Source organism: Balaenoptera borealis, assembly GCF_965194805.1.
Source record: "Balaenoptera borealis genome assembly, chromosome: 3".
In the NCBI taxonomy this organism is placed as follows: domain Eukaryota; kingdom Metazoa; phylum Chordata; class Mammalia; order Artiodactyla; family Balaenopteridae; genus Balaenoptera; species Balaenoptera borealis.
This window is the reverse complement of record NC_138866.1, coordinates 159431005-159452717: the sequence shown is the minus strand read 5'-3', so window position 1 is coordinate 159452717 and position 21713 is coordinate 159431005. Positions and strand designations below refer to the sequence as shown.

At 39.3% G+C, this 21713-nt stretch overlaps 1 protein-coding gene and 1 long non-coding RNA gene across 2 annotated transcripts in view; both read left to right on the top strand.

The window, feature by feature from the left end:
* Positions 1–1031: 1031 nt before the first annotated feature.
* Positions 1032–21713, top strand: part of GDI2 (GDP dissociation inhibitor 2) — a 44935-nt gene continuing 24253 nt past the window's right edge. Inside the window, exons 1-4 of the mRNA XM_082387172.1 lie at positions 1032–1335; positions 12350–12457; positions 16184–16283; positions 21534–21668. Of these exons, the coding sequence (XP_082243298.1) occupies positions 1291–1335; positions 12350–12457; positions 16184–16283; positions 21534–21668 (388 nt within the window). The 5' untranslated portion in view covers positions 1032–1290. The remainder of the gene's footprint in view (positions 1336–12349; positions 12458–16183; positions 16284–21533; positions 21669–21713) is intronic.
* Positions 1358–8420, top strand: LOC309626484. Its single transcript, XR_014243229.1, has 2 exons — positions 1358–1862; positions 2272–8420. It is a non-coding gene; the product is annotated as an uncharacterized lncRNA (long non-coding RNA).

Genomic DNA, 21713 nt, shown 5'->3' with positions numbered 1-21713 from the left:
ACTCTTGTCTGCTGAGTATGCAGACCTATCACAGGCTGAAAACACAGGTTGTCAAGGCCTTTAGGAAAATCACTTTTCTAGAAGGTCTGTATAGGGGCTACTCTCTTGTTGAGAACACAAGCCACTACTTACACCTCACCCAGAGCTGGAGATGCCAAATAGAATCCTAAAAAAAGGTGTGTGTGTTTGGAGGGCCGGGCGGTCAGGGGTAGAGGGAATGGAAGGCAAACAGGGACTCTTTTCTGCTACACTCATGGCGTAAACCAACGCACATCCTGGTCAGCTATTTTTACAGCTGGTTTAAGTTATAGCCCTCAGTAGGCGCAGACCTGCTTCCAATCAAATCTGGCCTTCCCCTGCATGCGAAAGGTTACTTTTTAAAAGGAAGGTTTTTGTTCGTTTTTCGTTTTTTAAAATTCGTCTACATTTCCTAAGGCTGCACAAGGGGCAATGCATCAAGCAAGGACGACATAGGGCGGGAAGTAAGAGAAAACAGTGATTTCTGAATTCCTTAAAATATGTTGGGTCCATTTTCCTTCAGGAAAGCGAGGCAGGATAGAAAGAAAAGCAAGAGAAGTTGCAAAAGACCAGCCTAGGCGCGCCGTAGGGTCGCAGGGGGCTGAGCCGCAGCCAGGGTCAGTCCACTTGGCGTCAGCTCCGGGTCTGCGGGTCCCGGGGCGGCCGCCCGCTGTCCTGGCCCAAAGTCCAAGGGCGGCGGCAAGGCTCAAGGCCCAGGGCGCGCCTCAGCTCCCGCTGGGCGGCGGGAGTAACGAACTGGACAGCTGCCCCCAGGCCGCAAGCACGCTCCCGTCCCTGCCCTCGGGGGCCAGCGCGCGACCGCCTCCGCCCCCAACCACGGTGGCAGCGCGCCGCGTGGAGAGCCGGAATCCACAAGGGGCACGGCCCGCCCTCTTCTCGCGAGAGGTAGGAAAGGAAGAAGGTTGGGCGGGCGACGGGGACCTAGCCAATGAGCGAGCGGGAAGGGCGTGATCGACGGCCTCCTCTAAGCCCCGCCCCGGCTGCAGAGGCCCTGGTCGCCGCCCGCCTCTTCTTTTCTCCCTCCCTGCCCTCCCTTCCTTCCCCGCCCCGCTCTTCTCTTTCCGTCTGAGGTGGCGGCCGGCTGCCTCCTCGCCAGCTCTGTTTTCCCTCTGCTCCCGCTTCCCTTTTCCCTTGTGCCCGGGCCCGGCCTGAGCGTTTCCTCCGCCTCCTCAGGGTGGCCGCCTAGCTCCCGACCCCTAGAGTCCTGCGCCTTTTCTTTTCTCTGGGCTTCCGTCCGCGCCCGGCCCCGCCATGAATGAGGAGTACGACGTGATCGTGCTGGGCACCGGCCTGACGGTGAGGCCCGGCGGGGAGGGGCGGGGGTCCCGGGTCGGGAGGGGGGCGGCCGCACGCCCTGCCCAGCCCCCTTTTCCCCATCCCTGCAGGCCGCGCCGCGCCTCGCCTCTCCTCCGAGGGTCTCCGGGTGGGGCCGGTTTCCGCCGCCGTCTCGGGCCGCGCTCTGGAGCGGAGGCGGGCCGGGCCTGCGGCGGGGCCTGCGGGCCGGGCGGCGCGTCTGGACGGGGAGGAGACACCGGGGGATGGAAAGCCCGGTCGGGCAGGTGCTTGGGCGGGTCGTGACGGCCGAGTAAGAGTAGGTGGGAAACGAGAGTCCGCTCTGCTGTAGCAGAGGCCGGAAAAGCCCGGATTGGTGTATTGATGCGTCTCCCTTACGGGTTGACGGCCTCTCGCGATTGGAAACGGAAAAGCAGCCGGCGCAGTGGGGGAGGGTGGAGGCCAATCACAGTGGCATTTCCTACTTAGACTTCATCCTCTACTACTAGTCAGTGTCGGTGACGAGTCACTGGATAATCACTGTTTGGTAGGTAATTAAGTTCAATGAACTTATATTTTTGGAGAAAATTAGATTTCTTATCCTCCTCCCCCACTCCAGGTGAGAAGCATTATCCTTTCCTTTTAACCACCCTCCCATCCCACTTGAGCAACTGTAGAATTGGAAATGAGTTTTCTCAAAATTTGTCTAGTCCTTTCTCACCTGGCCTTTGCCATCTTTTCCTTCTGTGTGGTCTGTCCTTGCCTCCATTGTCTCTTCTGGAGGCTTTCCCCTGAGAAAGAGGTTGGTGATGGGGTGCTAGAGGCCAGGTTCTGTACTAGTGCATGGTGTGCGTAATACCATGGTAAATATATTTTCCTGGTTGTCTGCTTAGAGAACTTTAGATAATATTCTGCAAATAATGCAGGCAGATGTTTTACTTCTTTTTGTGCTTTTAAAAGAAAATGAGGACTATTCATCTTGGAAAAGAATTCCATTTGAAGAGAGGACCATTTCCGTTATCAAAAGTTTTTTGGAAATTTGAAATTCTGACATTGGGTTGCTTTGTTTTATAAGATGAATACTGATTTTGATCTTGTGTATCCCATATAAACTGATCGCAAAGTCCGGAGTCATTTAATGTAAACCACTACAAATTTGTTGAAATGCATTGTAATCTCCCAAGATCAAATTAACATTTTTTTCAGCTAACAGTCCAAAGTAACTATTTTAGATTTCTCGGGACAAGAGAAAACTGTCAAACTTGCATTTGGCCAGTTTTTTGGGAAAAGATTGTTGGGAAGTAGAATGGCACTTTTCTGGCATGTCATTTTTCTATTTATGGTGATTTATGGTGATTGTTGGATAATACTCATTTCTGAATGCTTCATTATGTTTCAACAGTCCAGAGAAAGAAATGGGACTGGCTAGGAAATAGTACCGAATAGATGAGATTGCTTACCTAGAAAGTTATTTAGTCATTTTGAATGTGAGGTATTGGGTTGAATTTCTTTTTTTGATGGTGAGTTAGAAGACTGTTGGATGCCTAAATGAATAGCCTACCCACTGCAGGGTGGTTTTTTTCATTTTCGAAGTGCTTAATTGGGATTCTGAGCTGAGCTTATTAGTTTGGGGTGGATTTTGCCCACTGGAATGGGCCTGTTGCTGCCAGCATATTGTAAGAGCTAGTTAGTTCCACTGTTTTTCTACGGTTATTGCTGGTCTTTCAGATTTGCTCTTGATTAGGTCAGTTAAACACGGACAAATAAGTGCAGATGCTTTCTCATGCAGGTTTCTATATGCCTAGTTCAGAAGTATAACTTTTTATCAAAGAGGGCACAGTTTTTTTTTTTTTTTTTTAAATTTTTATTTATTTATATTTATTTTTGGCTGTGTTGGGTCTTCGTTTCTGTGCGAGGGCTTTCTCTAGTTGTGGCAAGCGGGGGCCACTCTTCATCGCGGTGCGCGGGCCTCTCACTGTCGCGGCCTCTCTTGTTGCCGAGCACAAGCTCCAGACGCGCAGGCTCAGTAGTTGTGGCTCACGGGCCTAGTTGCTCCGCGGCATGTGGGATCTTCCCAGGCCAGGGCTCGAACCCGTGTCTCCTGCATTGGCAGGCAGATTCTCAACTGCTGCGCCACCAGGGAAGCCCAAGAGGGCACAGTTTTATTGCATAACAACCAAGTTAAGATAATGCACCTTATTTAAATTTTCATTTGGATCAATTGTGACCTTTTTGGTGAATGATAGATGCATACTTAACTAGCAATCAGATAAATTTCTGCTGTCATTTATTATTTATTTATTTTTGGCTGCATTGGGTCTTCGTTGCTGCACGCCGGCTTTCTCTAGTTGTGGCGGGGCGGGGCTACTCTTCCTTGCGGTGTGAGGGCTTCTCATTGCGGTGGCTTCTCTTGTTGCGGAGCACGGGCTCTAGGCGTACGAGCTTCAGTAGTTGTGGCCCGCGGGCTCTAGAGCGCAGGCTCAGTAGTTGTGGCGCACGGGCTTAGTTGCTCCGCGGCATGTGGGATCTTCCCGGACCAGGGCTCGAACCCGTGTACGCTGCGTTGGCAGGCGGATTCTTAACCACTGCGCTACCAGGGAAGTCCCGGGATGATTTTGATAGTGATAAAATCTTATACCCTCATTTTTAGTGATACAGGGACTTTGATTACTTAAATGAAGAGATCACCAAAGTTAAAAAGCCTCAAATTATAATTAATTTTGAGTATTTGGTGTGAACATACCATTTACTTAATTTTTGATTTATAAATATTTAGTGCCTGAGATTTAAGAACCTTAAAACAGGTGTGTGCTATCAGTTGTGGGTACCAAATACTGCATGATGCCTGTGTGTCTGCATTTTTTAGTGTGATTAACTCGTTACTTTTAATATAAAGTGTAAGGAAGTGTTGGGGTTTCTCTGTGTTGCCTAATGTTGTCACTGTTTTGTATCGATTGTTACATCTAAAATAAGGTCATAATAGTGCACAAATATTGATAGTAACTTTGATAAAGAAGGCATAAAACAATTTAGTATATACTAGAGCAAAATCTTCATTCTAAGAGAAATGGAATATTTCATATAATTGAGTTCTTTAAGGAATTGAGGGCTATCCCTTTAAACAACCATAACTTTTAGATAAAAACCTTTCAAATGATATCACAACTTTTTAAACAAACTGAAGAGCATAGTTAATGTACTTGATAACAGAGATTTCACATCAGGAGGATTAATTACTGTTATGCTATAACATAATGAAGCCATTGAGACCTAGGGAGCTTTGTAGGAACTTTGGCCTCCTTACTAAGTCCTCTTAGACTGCTCAGCTTTGGGAGTTAGTTCTACCGTCTACTTTTCATTTTTTCCTCTTTGTTTACTTTGCTGGTTAGGCTGGTGACTGTCCACAGCCTTTGACCACTTAATTTGCTGTTTCTGATTGACTTTGGGCTTGGCAATGAATTCATGAGTCTTCTCAGAAATAGTAATAAATAATAAAATAAGGGTTACTAGCTCCACAGCTGCTTGTGCTTCCCAGCAGTATTTTGTTTTGTGCTACATGGTAATTTTCGTAAGGAGTTTTGAATCGAAAAGGACACTTTAGTGATATGTAACCAGATTATTCTCAGCAGTATTTGTTTAAAACATTGTTTTTCATCCCAGCCATACTTTTCCTTCTTTATTAAAATTTTGTGACTTCAAAGAGGAGTTCTTGTACTTGATTTAAAAATCTTGAATTGCCTTTTATATTTACTCCTTGAAAATCTTTGCCATTGCTGTTAGAGTTCTGTGGACAAACAACTTTCTGTCCACTGCAGTAGTGATCATAGGACCAATGTGTGCAAATGTCTTATTTTTGGAAGGTATAAATACTATGTAGGCAGTCTGTATTTTAAATCAGCCTTAAGCATACTGGTCCAGTAGAATAGAAGTAAAATCAGACATATTTCAGCATTTCGAGGTAGTAGTGAGACATTTGGTTGGAAAGACTGCTAGGTAAACGTTTGGCTCGCATACATGATACCCTGCAGTTACCTTTATGTCCCCTCTCACAGTACCTGATTAAAGACTTAATGGAGTAATGGCCTACTCAATTTCAGTTACCTGTGACTGTTGTGCTCGATTATGGGCAATAAAAAGGCAAACACACCTGTTTATGAGTACCTTCTTCTCGTGTGGGGCTAACTATAATATGAGTTAATATGAGAAAGTACTAAGTGCCATAGGGGAATTCACACATGTGGGAATTCAGACAGGGGAATCAGAAAAACCTGCATAAAGAAGGAGTTATTAAGGTGGCTTTTAAAAATAATTGATAAGCAGGGTAGGGGGAAGGGGTATTAGATGAAGGTAATCAAAAGGAACAAACTTAAGCTATAAGATAAATAAGTACTAGGGATGTAATGTACAACATGATAAAGATAATTAACACTGCTGTATATTATGAATGAAAGTTAAGAGCGTAAATCACAAGGAAAAATTTTTTTTCCATTTCTTTAATGTTGTATCTATATGAGATGATGGATGTTCACTAAGCCTGTGGTCATCATTTCATGTTGTATGTAAATCAAATCATGCTGTACACCTTAAGTCTTTACAGTGCTGTATGTCAATTATATCTCAATAAAACTGAAAAAGTTTAAAAAATATTGGTAAGTTTTGAACATGAGGAGGAATGATTTTCTAGGCAGAGAGAGCAGTGTAAGTCAGTATTAAGAAAAGGATATATATTTAGGGGATAGGGAGTTTATTTTGTGTGAAACAGAAGGTATGAAGAGGTGTAATGGAAACAGTGTTGGAAAGAAGGTATATCACCAAGGATGCTGAAGATAGTAGGTTAAGAAGTTTGAATTTTATCTTCTTGGCCAACGAGAGGGTTTTGAGCAGGAATGATCTAATTAGAGCCAAATTTCAAGAAAAGTTATCTTTGACAGCTTTTAATGAGATGCATTAGAGGGACAGAGACATTTAAAGAAACACTTGTTCTGCTGAAAACTAACGTCCATTTTTATTGTGTTATTGCTGTAAGACGTATACCACTGAAATTAAATGATTTAAAAGTTTTCTAGTTAATACATTTTCTAGATAAGTAGAAAGGCACTTTTCTTTAAGATGAGTTATTAGGTACCTTGTTTTCCTGATCACATTTTTGTGTGCATTTACTTTCTGTTTCTTTTTTTTTTTTTTTTTAAATCACTCCAGAACTTTAAAATGCAGGAGGAGTTAGAGTGTTAACAGTGTTTAGTTTGGTCACTTGGAAGTTACATCAGAATTTTTTTTTTTTTTTTTTTTTTTTACATCAGAATATTAACGTACTCTGGTTCTATTCTCTTCCAAGCCTGAGTTGCCCTCTAAGTAGGAAGGGGGGTGGGCATTAACTTTTCCAGGATACTGGGATACTATTTAGTACCAGTGGCCTTGGCAATTCTGTTTAGGTTTGTCACAATTCATATATGGGAACACCATACAGGCTGCTTCACTACGTAAGAGGTACTTCGCCTAGTGTGTTTAGGTGCTGTCCGTTTGAGTTAGTTACTCTGATTATTGCAAACCTAGCGCTATGTGTAGGTGCTGAAGGGAAGTGAGCCTCAATATCACTGATTTGATCCTTCCTGACCATCACCCCACCCACACATCTGCACAGACTAGAATTCTGCTGCAGCTGAACTTCAAACATTTAATCTGGTTACCTCTTTATGTAGGCCAACATGAAGAGCCAGTTGGGTGGCAGATGCCATTATCTTAAAGAACTTGGATTTTGGGCCTGAGCTCAGTTTGGATGAAGGACCCACCTGAGAGTGCCAGGCATCCTGTGTGCATCATTAATGCATGTGTGCAGGCATTTGTTCACTTATTCATGCTGAGCACCTAATATGCTCTAGGCCCTAAAAATAAAAAATAAATAAGGCATAATAGCAAACAAAACACCAAAAAACCTTGGATTCGGAAGATGGTTTTACAGTTTTAGTTACTTTGGTTGTGAGTCTGTATATTCTTATCCTGTTCAGGTCAGTTGTGGGTGAGCTCGAAATTAAGTGTGGAGCACTCTCATCTGTTAGTTTTAAAACTAATGTGTTGGTTAATATTCATTCATATATGTTTCCTGGTAAAAGTTATCAGTATTCTTGACATAGATGTTGGATGGTCCAGGTTTTCTAGTGTGAAAAAAGGAAATTCACTTAGAGTATTTTCTCTGACTTTGATGTGCTTTGCTTTTTATTCTGTATTCACCAGATAATAGTAGATTTTAATTTTGAGTTGTTAATTTGGGAAGATACTAAAATTTTGGGATCGTTAATATACACTCTATACTCAGATGTGATTGGTTTTATCAGTGAATTAATGACTTCATCCCATGTTGTAAAGTAAAATTTAAAGTATTACTTTTGTGCTTCTATGTATTCTCTTGGCATTGTAAAAGCAATCTTTTATAGATGGGTTTAGAAGAATCAGTGAACCTGCAAATTATTAATTAGCTTTTAATATATTTGCTCCAAGTGATGCCTTTAAAGGTAGTTAGTATCAGCTCTTCGGACTGCTGAATCTTTATATTACTGGGTCCTTCATTAGGCCTCAGCCTTCAGTGCTTGCTTTGGAGCCATGGTCCAGTGAGTGGCTCATGCTTATTTGCAGTGGAGTATGAAAAGTTATATATAGAAGCTGTGCAACACTCAAAGTTGCTTGCTGTGATTTTGCTTCCAAAAGTTGAACCGTGAAGTCTACTTTTGTCGACTGGAAATGTGACTATTTGGTTTTCCTCTGTTTATGTCATATCTGTTTTTGAGATTGTAAATATTATTCTATTTTCATATAATATATTGAATCATATATTAGTGCTTCTTCAGATTTTTTTTTTTAAGCAAGTGATTTGCTTTTGATAATATTGGAGTTAATTTTTACAGTTAAAATACTTTCAGTTCTGTTTATCAAGACCTCATTAAGAAAGTTAAAAGTCAAGCTGTGGAATGGATGAAGATATTTGCAATATATATATAACCAATAAAGCACTTTTAAATATCTAGAATATATAAGGAATTTTTATATAGCAGTAAAAAAAAGAAAGCCCACTTTAAAAATGGGCAAATAATATGAATAGGCACTTATCAAAAGAAGATACTACAATTATCAGTAAACTATGAAAAAGTGCTCAGCCTCATTATTTGTCAGGAAATGTAAATTAAACCACATCCTAACTAGAATGACTAAAATTAAAAGGCCAGAACACAAATGTTGGGCAAGGATTTGAAACAACAGACTTTCATATACTGCTGACACAGCATATGAAATTGGTACAACCATTTTGGAAAGCTGTTTGGCAGTATCTGTACTCTCCTTGATATCTATCCAACAAGTGCATACATAAAAGACACATTGAGAATGTTTATAGAGCATTATTTATAACAGTCCCAAACTGGAAATGATCCCAATGTCCACCTGTAATAGAATGGATAAATAAGTTGTGGAATATCTGTGCGGAGTATTCATTCAAAAGACTCCTATGGCTTTGTTACCCGCGGTGTGGTCCATGGATCAACTGCTTCTGCAACACCTGAGAACTTACTAGAGGTGCAGATGGTTACACCCCTCACCCCAGATACACTGAATCAAAATCTACAGTTTAACATGATCCCCAGGTGTTTAATAAAGTTTGAGCAGCACTGCTTTACTAGTGGTTCTTGAAACTGGTCCTGGACCAGCAGTATTCTCACCTGGGAACTGGTGAGAAATGCAGATTCTCAGGCTCCACCGCAGACCTGCTGACTCAGAAGCTTTGGGGGTGGGGCCCTGCGTTCTGTTTTAGCAAGCTGTCCTGGTGATGTGGATGCAAAGTAAAGTTTCAGAATCTGCTTAGAATTTACATTTCTAACAAGTTCACAGGTGATACCAAATCAGGAGCTCTCTTTGAGATCCACTGTTGTTGGTAGGGCTAGGCAAACCTGTAAAAGTCCACAGGTTTTTCAGGCCACGTGGTCTTTGTCACAGCTACAGTTCCACTGTGGTACAGTGAAAACAGCTAATATGTAAATGAATGGGCATGGGTGTTTACCGTTAAAACTTTATTTACAAATACAGCCTGCAGGCTGGATTTGGCTCCTGTACTTTAGAGACCCCTGCTGTATAGCAGTGAGAGTAAGAAAATTTCTATTGCAAACAAAACATGGATGAATCTTGTAAACGTATGTTGACTAAAAGGTGTATACAAGAAGTGTATACTACAGGATTCCATTTATTCAGAGTTCAAAAACAGGTAGAAAAATCTTTGCTCTTAAAAGTCATGAGCGTGGCTGGGGCTGAGGAGTGGTTATGGCTGGAGGTGGCCTGGAGTGCTCATTATGTTTCTTGATTTAAAGAAATGATGCACCCTCTTGGAGTAAACTTTGAACCTGACAGTAACTAATTTAAAATATTTTTAAAATATTAAAATGAATAGTACATTATGGAGGAGAATTTGAGATATGTATGAATTTTTGAAAATAAAGATTTCAGAGTCAGGCTTTAGGGGGATGAGCTTGTTCTCTGTTGTCTGGAGTCTTGGATAAATTTGAGAAGCACTAGGATTTATAAAGTTACAGAGAATTTCCTTTGTCATTAAAAAAAATAAAGCTCTTATCACCTAAACTCTGGTATAACGGTTCTGGGTGAATGAATATCCCATCTCTATGTGTCTTCTCATTAATCCATTAATTGGATTGACTTTCTTGACTGCTCCCCCACCCCGTCTTGATTTGGTATGTCTTAGTATATTCACGCTTTGTTTACCTTTTTACTGAGAGTGATGGTTTATAATCCTCTGTTGATTGTCAGTTGATTAATGGTTATCTTGGATGCTTCATTTAGGGCTCTAGTTCTCAAACTCTTGGTCTCAGGATCTGTTTACACTCTTAAAAATTGAGGTCCCTGAAGAGCTTTTGCTTGTAAGAGTATCTATCAATATTTATCCTATTAGAAATCAATGCTGAGAAATTAAAAAATGGTTTTTATTAATTCACTTAAAGATAACGGTGATAAACTCATTACATGTTAACGTGAATAACAATTATTTGGCGTATAACTGTGTTTTCCAAAACAAAAAAATTTCTGAGGAGAGTATGGTTGTTTTACATTTTCTGCACATCTCTTTAATATCGAGTTTAAAAGATAGCCGATTCTTATCTGCTTTGGTGTTCAGTCTTTCATAATTTTTGTCATAGCTGAAGTATATGAAGAAAATCAGGCTTTAGACAGATGTGTAGTTGGAAAAAGGAGTATTTTAATAGCCTTTCAGATTGTTGTGGGTATCCTTTTATAATTTACACCTAAACACAAGTGGCAGGGTATTTTTAAAGATTAATTGCAATATGAAATTTGAAACCACATCAGTGAACATTTCTTATTCCGTTACATTAAAATCCGTTAATCTAGCTTGCACTTTGAATTTCTCGTTTAACCTCCTGTATGATTTTGTAACATCATTCATTGGTCACTTGGGAAAGTACTGTTTTACTTAGTAATGCAGGTCTTCTGAATTGTTGACACATTTCATTATGCCATATCAAAAGCTCATTTGTTAATATCACTGATGTTGTCTGAAAAGTCCTTTAAGTATTGGGGATCTGATGTACCCATGGTGGTGGATATAAGCTTTCCAAAATTCAAATTTTCATTCAAAAATTTTTTTTAATACATTTTATTTATTTATTTTTAACATTTGGCTGTGTTGGGTCTTCGTTGCTGCACGCGGGCTTTCTCTAGTTGTGGCGAGCAGGGGCTACTCTTGGTTGCACCGGCTTCTCATTGCGGTGGCTTCTCTTGTAGAGCACGGGCTCTAGGTGTGTGGGCTTCAGTAGTAGTGGCACATGGGCTCAGTAGTTGTGGCTCGTGGGCTGTAGAGCACAGGCTCAGTAGTTGTGGCACATGGGCTTAGTTGCTCCGTGGCATGTGGGATCTTCCCGGACCAGGGATCGAACCTGTGTCCTCTGCATTGGCAGGCGGATTCTTAACCACTGCGCCACCAGGGAAGTCCCTCATTCAGAATTTTGACTTATCATTTTTGGCAACAAATACTGTTGGTTATTTTCCTTGACATTCATTTTTGAGAAAATGTCTGCCGAAATCCTAAGTCTGAGTAATCATAGTTTGTCAGTTATTTTTCCAATTAAAAATGATGATCCATGGGGCTTCCCTGGTGGCGCAGTGGTTAAGAATCCGCCTGCCAATGCAGGGTACACGGGTTTGAGCCCTGGTCCGGGAAGATCCCACATGCCGCGGAGCAACTAAGCCCGTGAGCCACAACTACTGAGCCTGCATGCTACAAGTACTGAAGCCCACGCACCTAGAGCCAGTGCGCTGTAACAAGAGAAGCCACAGCAATGAGAAGCCCGCGCACCGCAACGAAGAGTAGCCCCTGCTCGCTGCAACTAGAGAAAGCCTGCGCGCAGTAACAAAGACCCAATACAGCCAAAAATAAATAAATAAAAATAAATACATTAAAAAAAAAGATGATCCATGAAAAAAGTAGCTAGTTCAGCTTACAAATCAGTCGCACAAAAGGCCTTCCTTGAGCCAGAATTGCTTTATGTGAACTTCCCGTTTTGCTACACAGGATATTTAAAAGATGGGTGTTCAGGGATGTTGTTAACAGAGGTGATTTTTAATGCTTCATCAAGGATAGTCTTAAGTGAAACTGGCCTTGTTTTTTTAAACCATGAGTGCCTTGTGGTGAAGAATATAATGACTAGTGCAGTTGGAGCCACCGCCTTAATTTGTTTTATCCACCATTGATCTTGTGCTGTCAGTGCAAGTGTAACACAGTGGGAAAAAATGAATAATGCCTTAGTGTTATTATGAAAATAGTTTAAACCTTGGGACTCAGAGGGGCCACAGAACACACTTTGAACCCTGGTTGCTTTAGGGCTTTGTCCTTAAAAATTACATCATATATTGCATATACATAAGTATTAATTACTAAAAGAATGTTTAATGACAGGCTTGTAAAAATTATCTGTTTGAAACATGCAGTAGCATTTTCCTTCCTTTGAAGATACTTACGCTTTCCCTGTAGGAATGTATCCTGTCAGGTATAATGTCAGTGAATGGAAAGAAAGTTCTTCACATGGATAGAAACCCATATTATGGAGGAGAGAGTGCATCTATAACACCGCTGGAAGATGTAAGTATTAAAATAAATTAATGTCCCTTTTGTACTTTGAGTCTTTTACTTGTGAATCTCTACTTTTTTATAGATGGTTTTAATTTTGTTTTATTAAATAGATTATCTGTAACATCATAATTTTCAGGAGCTCCTAGTTTGGGGCTTGTAGAAATTTAAATTGTGATTTTTGTTGCCATCTGGAGCAGTTATCTGTTCTCTCTCGAAGTTGATAGAGTGTAGACTTGACAGGGTGCATGGAGGGTACCTTTTGATGAAGACCTAACATACGCCAGGCACAGTGCCAGTGCTTTCCGCATAGTCTTAGTTATCTTCCCAGTCACTCAAAGAGATTTTATTCCCATTTTTTAGATGGCAAAATAGTTTCTGTGGGCTTAAGATCACGGAGACGGGCTGATAACCCAGGTTATATGATTCCAAAGCTTAGTTCCTTTTTCTTTTAACTTATTTTATTGAAGTACAGTTGATTTACAATGTTATGTTAATTTCTGCTGTACAGCAAAGTGATTCAGTTATACATACATATATATATTCTTTTTAAAAATTTATTTATTTTATTTACATTTATTTTTGTCTGCGTTGGGTCTTTGTTGCTGCATGCAGGCTTTCTCTAGTTGCGGCGAGCAGGGGCTACTCTTCGTTGTGGAGCGCGGGTTTCTCATTGTGGTGGCTTCTCTTGTTGCTGAGCACGGGCTCTAGGTGCACGGGCTTCAGTAGTTGTGGCACGCAGGCTCTAGAGCACAGGCTCCGTAGTTGTGGCACGTGGGCTTAGTTGCTCCGCGGCATGTGGGATCTTCCCAGACCAGGGCTTGAACCCGTGTCCACTGCATTGGCAAGAGGATTCTTAACCACTGTGCCACCAGGGAAGCCCTGTATATATTCTTTTTCATATTCTTTTCCATTATGGTTTTTCACAGGATATTGAATATAGTTCCCTGTGCCATACAGTAGGACCTTATTGTTTGTCCGTTCTATATATAATAGTTTGCATCTGCTAATCCCAAAGTTGCACTCCATCTCTCCCGCAGCTTCCCTCCCTATTGGCAACCACAAGTCTGTTCTCTGTGTCTGTGAGTCTGTTTCTGTTTTGTAGATAGGTTCATTTGTGTCATATTTTAGATTCCACATATAAGTGATATCATGTGGTATTTCTTTCTCTTTCTGATTTATTTCACTTAGTATGATAATCTCTAGGTCCACCATGTTGCTGCAAATGGCATTATTTCATTCTTTGTTTATGGCTGAGTAGTAGTCCATTGCATATATGTACCACATCTTTATCCATTCCTCTGTTGATGGATATTTAGGTGTTTCCATGTCAAAGCTTAGTTCCTTTTGCTATACTCCATGCTTCCTACTTCTTTAGAAAATGAGCACATGAAGCATTTCCGAAGTGTGTTTTACTAAGTATATTTATTTCTCTGTGTGGGATTTGTTCACCATCCACGTGTATAAATCTGAGCTGTACTGTGCTTTATAGGAGATATATAGATATTGTCAGTTACTTTTAAAATAGTGACTTTGATGAAATAAACTTAATGTTTATATCAAAAAGCTTTTTTCTCTATATTCAGGCATATAGGAAAGTTGAAAGAATAATACCAGTGGAATATTTTTTTGCTTCATGTCTGTTTGTGTTATTGGTTTTAAACCATTGAAAGTAATAGACATGATCCTTGACCTAAATATTTCAGCATTCATCTGTGAAGAGCAACATTCTCCAACATAATCATAATACCGTTGTCACACTTAAGAAAATTAACCATAATATCCAGACTATATTCAAATTCCCCAGTGATCCCAAGAATGTTGTATATTGCTGTGTAGGAGTGGTTTGTTTTCTTTTTTTTTAAACTAGTTTTAAGCATTGCCTTTTGTGTTGTTTCCCTTTATTCTCTTAATCTACAAAAGTCTCGCCACCTCTTTTCTTTTGGGAAGTCTAGGCCAGTTTATAAGAAGGTATTGTTGGGCACTTCATACTGCATCCCATCAGGAGGCACAGTGCCTGCATCAGCATCACTGTTCATGATGCTCAATTTGACCTGGTTGAGGTGGTGACCACTGACCTCTCCATCGTAAATCATCTGTGGAGCGATGCACTGGCGTCATTCTTTCTTCACCTAGTATATTGATTAGCCTAGTGTTAAGTAAGATGAGCAAGCTGTCCTCTTTTTTTTTTTTTAATTTAATTTTTATTTTATATTGGAGTATAGTTGCTTTATAATGTGTTAGTTTCAGGTGTATAGCTAAGTGATTTAGTTATACATATACATATATCCATTCTTTTTCAGATTCCTTTCCCATATAGCTTATTATAGAATACTGAGTAGAGTTCCCTGTGCTATATAGTAGGTCCTTGTTGATTATCTATTTTATATATAATGGTGTGTGTATGTTAATCACAAACTCCTAGTTTATCCCTCCCCTGCATGTTTCTCCTGTGTTAACCATAAGTTTGTTTTCGAAATCTGTGAGTCTGTTTCTGTGTTGTGAATAAGTTCATTTGTATCATTTTTTCTTTAGATTCCACATGTAAGTGATATCATATGGTATTTGTCTTCCTCTACTGACTTACTTCACTTAGTATGATAATCTCTAGGTCCACCCATGTTGCTGCAAATGGCATTACTTCATTCTATTTTACGGCTGAGTAATATTCCATTGTATATATGTACCATATCTTCTTTATCCATTCCTCTGGTGATGGACATTTAGGTTGCTTCCATGTCTTGGTTATTGTAAATAGTGCTGCAATGAACATTGGGGTGCATGTATCTTTTTGAATTATGGTTTTCTTCACATATATGCCCAGGAGTGGGATTGCTGGATTATATGGTAGCTCTCTTTTTAGATTTTTAAGGAAGCTCCATACTGTTCTCCAGTTTACATTCCCACCAACAGTGTAGGAGGGTTCCCTTTTCTCCACACCCTCTCCAGCATTTATTGTTTGTAGACTTTTTGATGATGGCCATTCTTACTGGTGTGAGGTGATTTGCATTTCTCTAATAATTAGTGATGTTGAGCATTTTTTCATGTGTTTTTTGGCCATATATATGTCTTCTTTGTAGAAATGTCTGTTTAGATCTTTTGCCTATTTTTTGACTGGGTTGTGTACTCTGTCTTTTTTAATGTACTCAAGAACTTGGGGGTTTTTATTGAGTGAATATACACCACCTTTGCTTGTTCTGTTCCACCTTAGCAATGGAACTCATGAGTTTGAATGAATATTAAATTTTAAGCTGCAAGCTGCTTTTAGAGCCTCAAACTCATGTAAATTATAAATTAACTGGAACTAATTTTAATTGTCTTTTCTGATTTGAATAATCCAAAATTTATTTTTAACTCCCTACGTAACCACAGAAGCAAAATTAAGCCTTTGTTAGCTTTTTATTCAATAGAGAATGAGTTTAAATGATTTCTACAAATAGTAAGGGATGTATCTACAAAACTAGTACATAACAAATAGTTTGTTTTGTATTCCTGCTAGTTAAAAGCAAACACATACCACCTCTGCAATATTTATTTTGGCATTCATGAGTTGAGTAATATATTTAATTTACATATGTATTGGAATAGTGCTAAATGTTCTGATTAAAAATGAAATGCACTTGTACTTTACCTCATGTTGGTGGTATTTAGTTACACCAAAATCACTTCATCAAAAAATAGTTGAGCAATGAAAGTTAAATTTTGTTACATTATGGGTGTTTTTTGTTTTGGTTTTAGTTATACAAAAGATTTAAAATACCTGGAGCACCACCAGCATCAATGGGGAGAGGAAGAGACTGGAATGTTGACTTAATTCCCAAGTTCCTTATGGCGAATGGTAAAGAATTCCAACTTAAATTTATGATAGTACGTTGAATCCGATTTGAAAGTAGAAAGTAACTGTTGACAGAGAGTGTTATTCCGGGTATGTGGAAGTGGATTCCGTTGAATGGCAACGGTATGGTGAGTAATAGGGCCCATTAGAGGCATCTAGAGTCGGTAAGTTAAGAATGGAGGGAAGAGGGGGTGACTTCTTAGTAATTGGTTTTGGAGAAATAAAATTATGCTGTGGCATAATACATATCAGAATTGTAAGCGTTTGTAACAGACTTTCCTCTTGATACTTTGGTGACAGTCTTAGGTAACTGGGCCGTCAGAAACAGCCATATTAATGTTTTTTTCTAGTTTGTAAGCTTTCACAGTTATTTTTTCATATTAATTTTTTCTCATTTTTTTCTTTTTTCCTCCCGTTTTATTGAGATATAATTGACATACAGCACTGTATAAGTTTAAGGTATACAGCATAATGATTTGACGTACATGTATTGTGAAGATTACCATAGTAAGTTTAGTGAAAATCCATCATCTCATATAGATACAAAAAAGAAAAAGAAAAAAATGGTTTTTTTTTTTGTGATGAGATCTCTTAGGATCCACTCTCTTAACAACTTAGGTCCCCTTTAAATGCTGGAAGATAGGACTCACTGGCAGCTGCCTCCCTTAGATAAGGCCTCCTGAGCTCTCAAGTTCCCCTCAGCTTCCACCACTTCCTACCTTCCCTTAAGCCCAGTCCACCTTGCTCATTTCTATTACCTGCCTGGCCTCAGTAGGAAATGAGTTTGCAAACTGGTCTGTAACGTGCTAGGCTAGATAGAGAGAAAAGGACAGGCAGGTGGGTGGGCGGGGGATGGGGGGCGGTAAGCAAGTAAATGTGAGTGAGTGAACAGTGAGAGACATAAATGCTCATATTCCAGGTAGGTCCCTTAACTCAGTTAAGGAACCGATCCACACACTGTGCACACTTTCCTCACTATACATGGAACTGGGTGGAAGAGACATTTCCCAGGACAGTGTCTTCTGTTCATCAGCTCCCATGAAACAACTGGGGCACCTGACAAAGAATAAAAGGGAACTGAAAACAAATGATTGCATAATGTGTTAATGGCATTGCAGTAGTATAAAAAGTGTGACTTTTTTCAAATAATTATCATAATCAAGTTATATTAAAAGAAAAATTCCTACAAAGGCAATAATTTTGGTGTGCACAGAATTCCAATCTCAAATCTTAACTTTTGGTAAATAAATACTAATAACGTCTTTGTGGCTGCTCTCAAATGTATGCCAATCAGAAGATCTTCTTGAGGTTCATTCATCAGTAGAAACATGGACACATCTCACTGTAATGCGGCAGAAATGGCAGCTGTGAAGTCATAAATACGGCCTCAGGTGGCCCCAAGGAACACTGCAGTGGTAGAGTGGATCCACCCTCCTGGTCGGCGACCATGGCTTTCAGCAGGGCTCATATCACAGAACAGAGGGCTCAGGCACTGGGGGTACTTGGAGATCATCTGATGATTCACTTTGCCTCACGGAGCACAAAGAGTAAGAAGAAACTGGATTCAATATGCTCTAGTGGGCTTTTTCTTTTCTTTTTGCGGGGGAGGGGGTCTTTTGTGTGCTTTAAAAATAATGTGAAGTCCCTAGGTAACACCAAAGAGCTCAGTGAAGTCTGAATCATCTGACACTGTTCAATATACATGAAACTTTAAGACAGCTGAGTGGATTTATTTCTGTACATCCTTTTGAGAATCACTAATATTACTGGTTCATACTTGTGGGTCATTTCTGTTAGGAAATTTTTTAAAGGTATATGAAGGCAGTGAGTAGAAAAGGAAATAAGGCCAAGGCAGAGAGAAGGAGGTGGAAGAGGCGAGGAAACGGAGGGAAGTAATGCCTTAAGACTTTGCAAAGTTCAGTCCATGGACTAAGGGACACTTGGGAGCTGGTTGGAAATGCAGAATCTCGGGCGCTACCTACACCTATGCAAGCAAAATTTGTATTTTAATAAGATCCCTGGGCAATTCCTAAGCAGAATGACGTTTGAGAAGCACTGCCTTAACAGTCCATTGCAGGCTCTTTAATGTCAGAAAAAGATGAGATACGGTGAGAAAACTTCACAAAATGTCTTTACCTGGGCGACCCCAGACCACCTACAAAACCTGTCTGAGCTTCATTTCCTTATCTGTAAAATGGAGATGATAATGATAGTAATATGATAGGGTGGTTCTGAGGACTGAGGGAGTTGTTAAATAACCCTTTCAAAGGTCTTGGCATAGAATAAGTAATGGATGTTCATTAGATTTTTGTTTTTAAAACGCATCACGGTATTTTCTTAGTTCCTGGTTTAATGGGTATATTATTTTAGAACATTATAATTTTAGCTGTTGAATTTTTTGAAACTTTTTTTTCCCTAGGCAAACTAATAAACTAATCCTTAACACAAACTAGAAATTTAAAATATACTCTTTTTCTCATATTTTTAATTAGAGGAGTATCTTTAAATTGCTGTGATTTTTAGCATCTTTTTCTGAGATGACGTTGAAAAACTAAATTGTAAGTATAAGTCTATTTATGTCCCATGAAATAAAGTATGTACCACCCTTTCCCCCTTTTTGAATTTATGTTCTATAATTTGGGAATATGTTCAATGGAAAGATCCTATTGGAATTTTCTCTGAAATTTGAAGTTAAATAACTGAATTATCTTGAGGTTAATTGTAAACACAAAATTTTTATTATATAAATAATAAAATTATTTAATTAAAATTAGAAAACACAGATAAGCAGAAAGGAAATAAAATTTTCATAACCAGAATCTTATTGTTTAGAATCATGGTTCATATTCTGGTGTATCACCTGCCAGTTTCCCCCCCACCTCTTCCCAGATAACATGTTTTTCAGTCAGTATACTGTGAACATTTAAAAGAGAGAGGGAGGGATGGAACCAGGGGCTGGATGGGATGATAAATCTCATTGTATACTCCTGGAAGTGTAGTATGGGGATAAAGGCAGTAATTTTCTTTCTTTCTTTTTTAAAAAATATTTATTTATTTATTTGCTTGTGCCGGGTATTAGTTGTGGCAGGTGGGCTCCTTAGTTTCCGTTCATGGGCTCCTTAGTAGTGGCATGCGAACTCTTAGTTGCGGCATGCATGTGGGATCTAGTTCCCTGACCAGTGATCGAACCCGGGTCCCCTGCCTTGGGAGCGCGGAGTCTTATCCACTGCACCACCAGGGAAGTCCCTAAAGGCAGTAATTTTTTAAGGCTTTTTCCTTTATATTGCCAGATTTTACTTTCACCAGTAGACTGAGGCTGCCCCTTTCCCAGTACCTTTGCCACTCCCAGATATTATTCATTTTAGTTTTTGTGATTTTGTCATACTAGAAGACAAAATAGTGGATTTTTAAAATATGTCTACTTACTAGAGGGTGAAATGATTTCTAGAGTTACTGGCTTTCATGTTCCTTAATGAACTGGCCAGTCTTTCGCTTTGCACATTTTTCTGTTGACATTTTTGTGTTTTTCCTTACTGATGTAAAAGAGCTTATTATAACAGCTGTTAAATGCCCTTATTTATTTATGGCTCTGTTGGGTCTTCGTTTCTGTGCGAGGGCTTTCTCTAGTTGCGGCAAGTGGGGGCCACTCTTCATCGCGGCGCGCGGGCCTCTCATTATCGCGGCCTCTCTTGTTGTGGAGCACAGGCTCCAGACGTGCAGGCTCAGTAATTGTGGCTCACGGGCCTAGTTGCTCCGTGGCATGTGGGATCTTCCCAGACCAGGGCTCGAACTCGTGTTCCCTGCATTGGCAGGCAGATTCTCAACCACTGCGCCACCAGGGAAGCCCCTAAATGCCCTTTTGAAGTATGTTGAAAGTATCTTTTCCAGTTTGTGATTGGCATTATATATAACTCTTGTGGGGTTTTTTTTCTGTACAAAAGCTTTTATTTTTCACACAGTCGTTGGTTGAGCTTTCTTTTATTGGTTTTGATTTGGAAGGCTATGTTTAAAATTTTTCTCTCTACCTCAAGTTTATAAAAATACTAATATCTGCTTTTAATGGTATTATGGTTTCATGTTTTCACTTTATAAATAAGTTCATCTATTTTGTTTTGTTTTTTTGTCAGAGCATCTATCTTATTCCTTCATAGAACTATGAAAATATGTAACAATTTTATTTTATTAAAAAAAAATTTTTTTTGAAGTATAGTTGATTTACAATGTTGTGTTAGTTTCAGGTGTACAGCAAAGTGAATTAGTTGTACATACACATATATCACTTTTTTAGATTCTTTTCCCGTATAGGCCATTACAGAGTATTGAGTAGAGTTCCCTGTGCTATAGAGTAGGTCCTTATTAGTTATCTATTTTATATATAGTAGTGTGTTTATGTCAATCCCAATCTCCCAAGGTTCATCTATCTTAACATGAATAAATTTATCTATTTTATTACCCTGTTGTTTGAGAAGTAGAGATAGAAATTTATTTTTTCAAAATGGCTAATCAGTTGTTCCTCAACATCATTTATCTTTTCCACTTTGATTAGAAAACTTTCCTCATACATTAAATTCTTTTACATGGGTCTCTATTTTTCACTGATTTATGGACTAGTTAATATACAGTATACTGAAACATTTGGCTGCATAAAGGTCTCCTCATTACTCTATTTCTTGTTCTCAAAAAGAATTTTTTTTGATTGTCCTTGTATGTTTATCCTTTCGAATGAGCTTTAAAATAATTTTGTTTGGTTTCTCAAAGAAGTTTACTGTTTCTAGTATACCAAAATTTCTTTGGTTTATCCTAGCTTTTTCTTGACCCAAAACTAGTATTCATTTTAATAAATATAAATTGAGTTAGGAACTGAAAAGCACAAATTCCTGGAGAATTTTGCCTATGAGTTGTCTCTCTTTAAAATACAGTAGGAACTTTAAAGAAACCCAAACCCATTTGCAGTAGTGCTATAATTCTAAACCTCATACTTCTAATAATTATTGTGTAACTTTTACAAAAGCATGTTGAAGTTATTAACCTTGAAGTTATAACATTTAAAAAAAAGTCTAAATATGCTAAGCAATAGGTCTGCATTCTGATTGTCCTATTTAAAATATGGCTTTGGAGACTTTTCTAGGAGTTACTGGATGGTGTTAAGAAAAAATTGGAAAGCCATTAGTATTAGTAAATGTACTTTTATTTCTGCTGATTTTTGAAAGTAGTAAGATTTAAGTAACAGTTTGAATTATGTGACTCTTACAGGTCAGCTGGTTAAGATGCTGCTTTTTACAGAGGTCACTCGCTATCTGGATTTCAAAGTGACTGAAGGGAGCTTTGTTTACAAGGGAGGAAAAATCTACAAGGTTCCTTCCACTGAAGCAGAAGCCCTGGCATCTAGTAAGTAATTCTATTTTATTTTCTCAGAATATTAGGATTTTATAA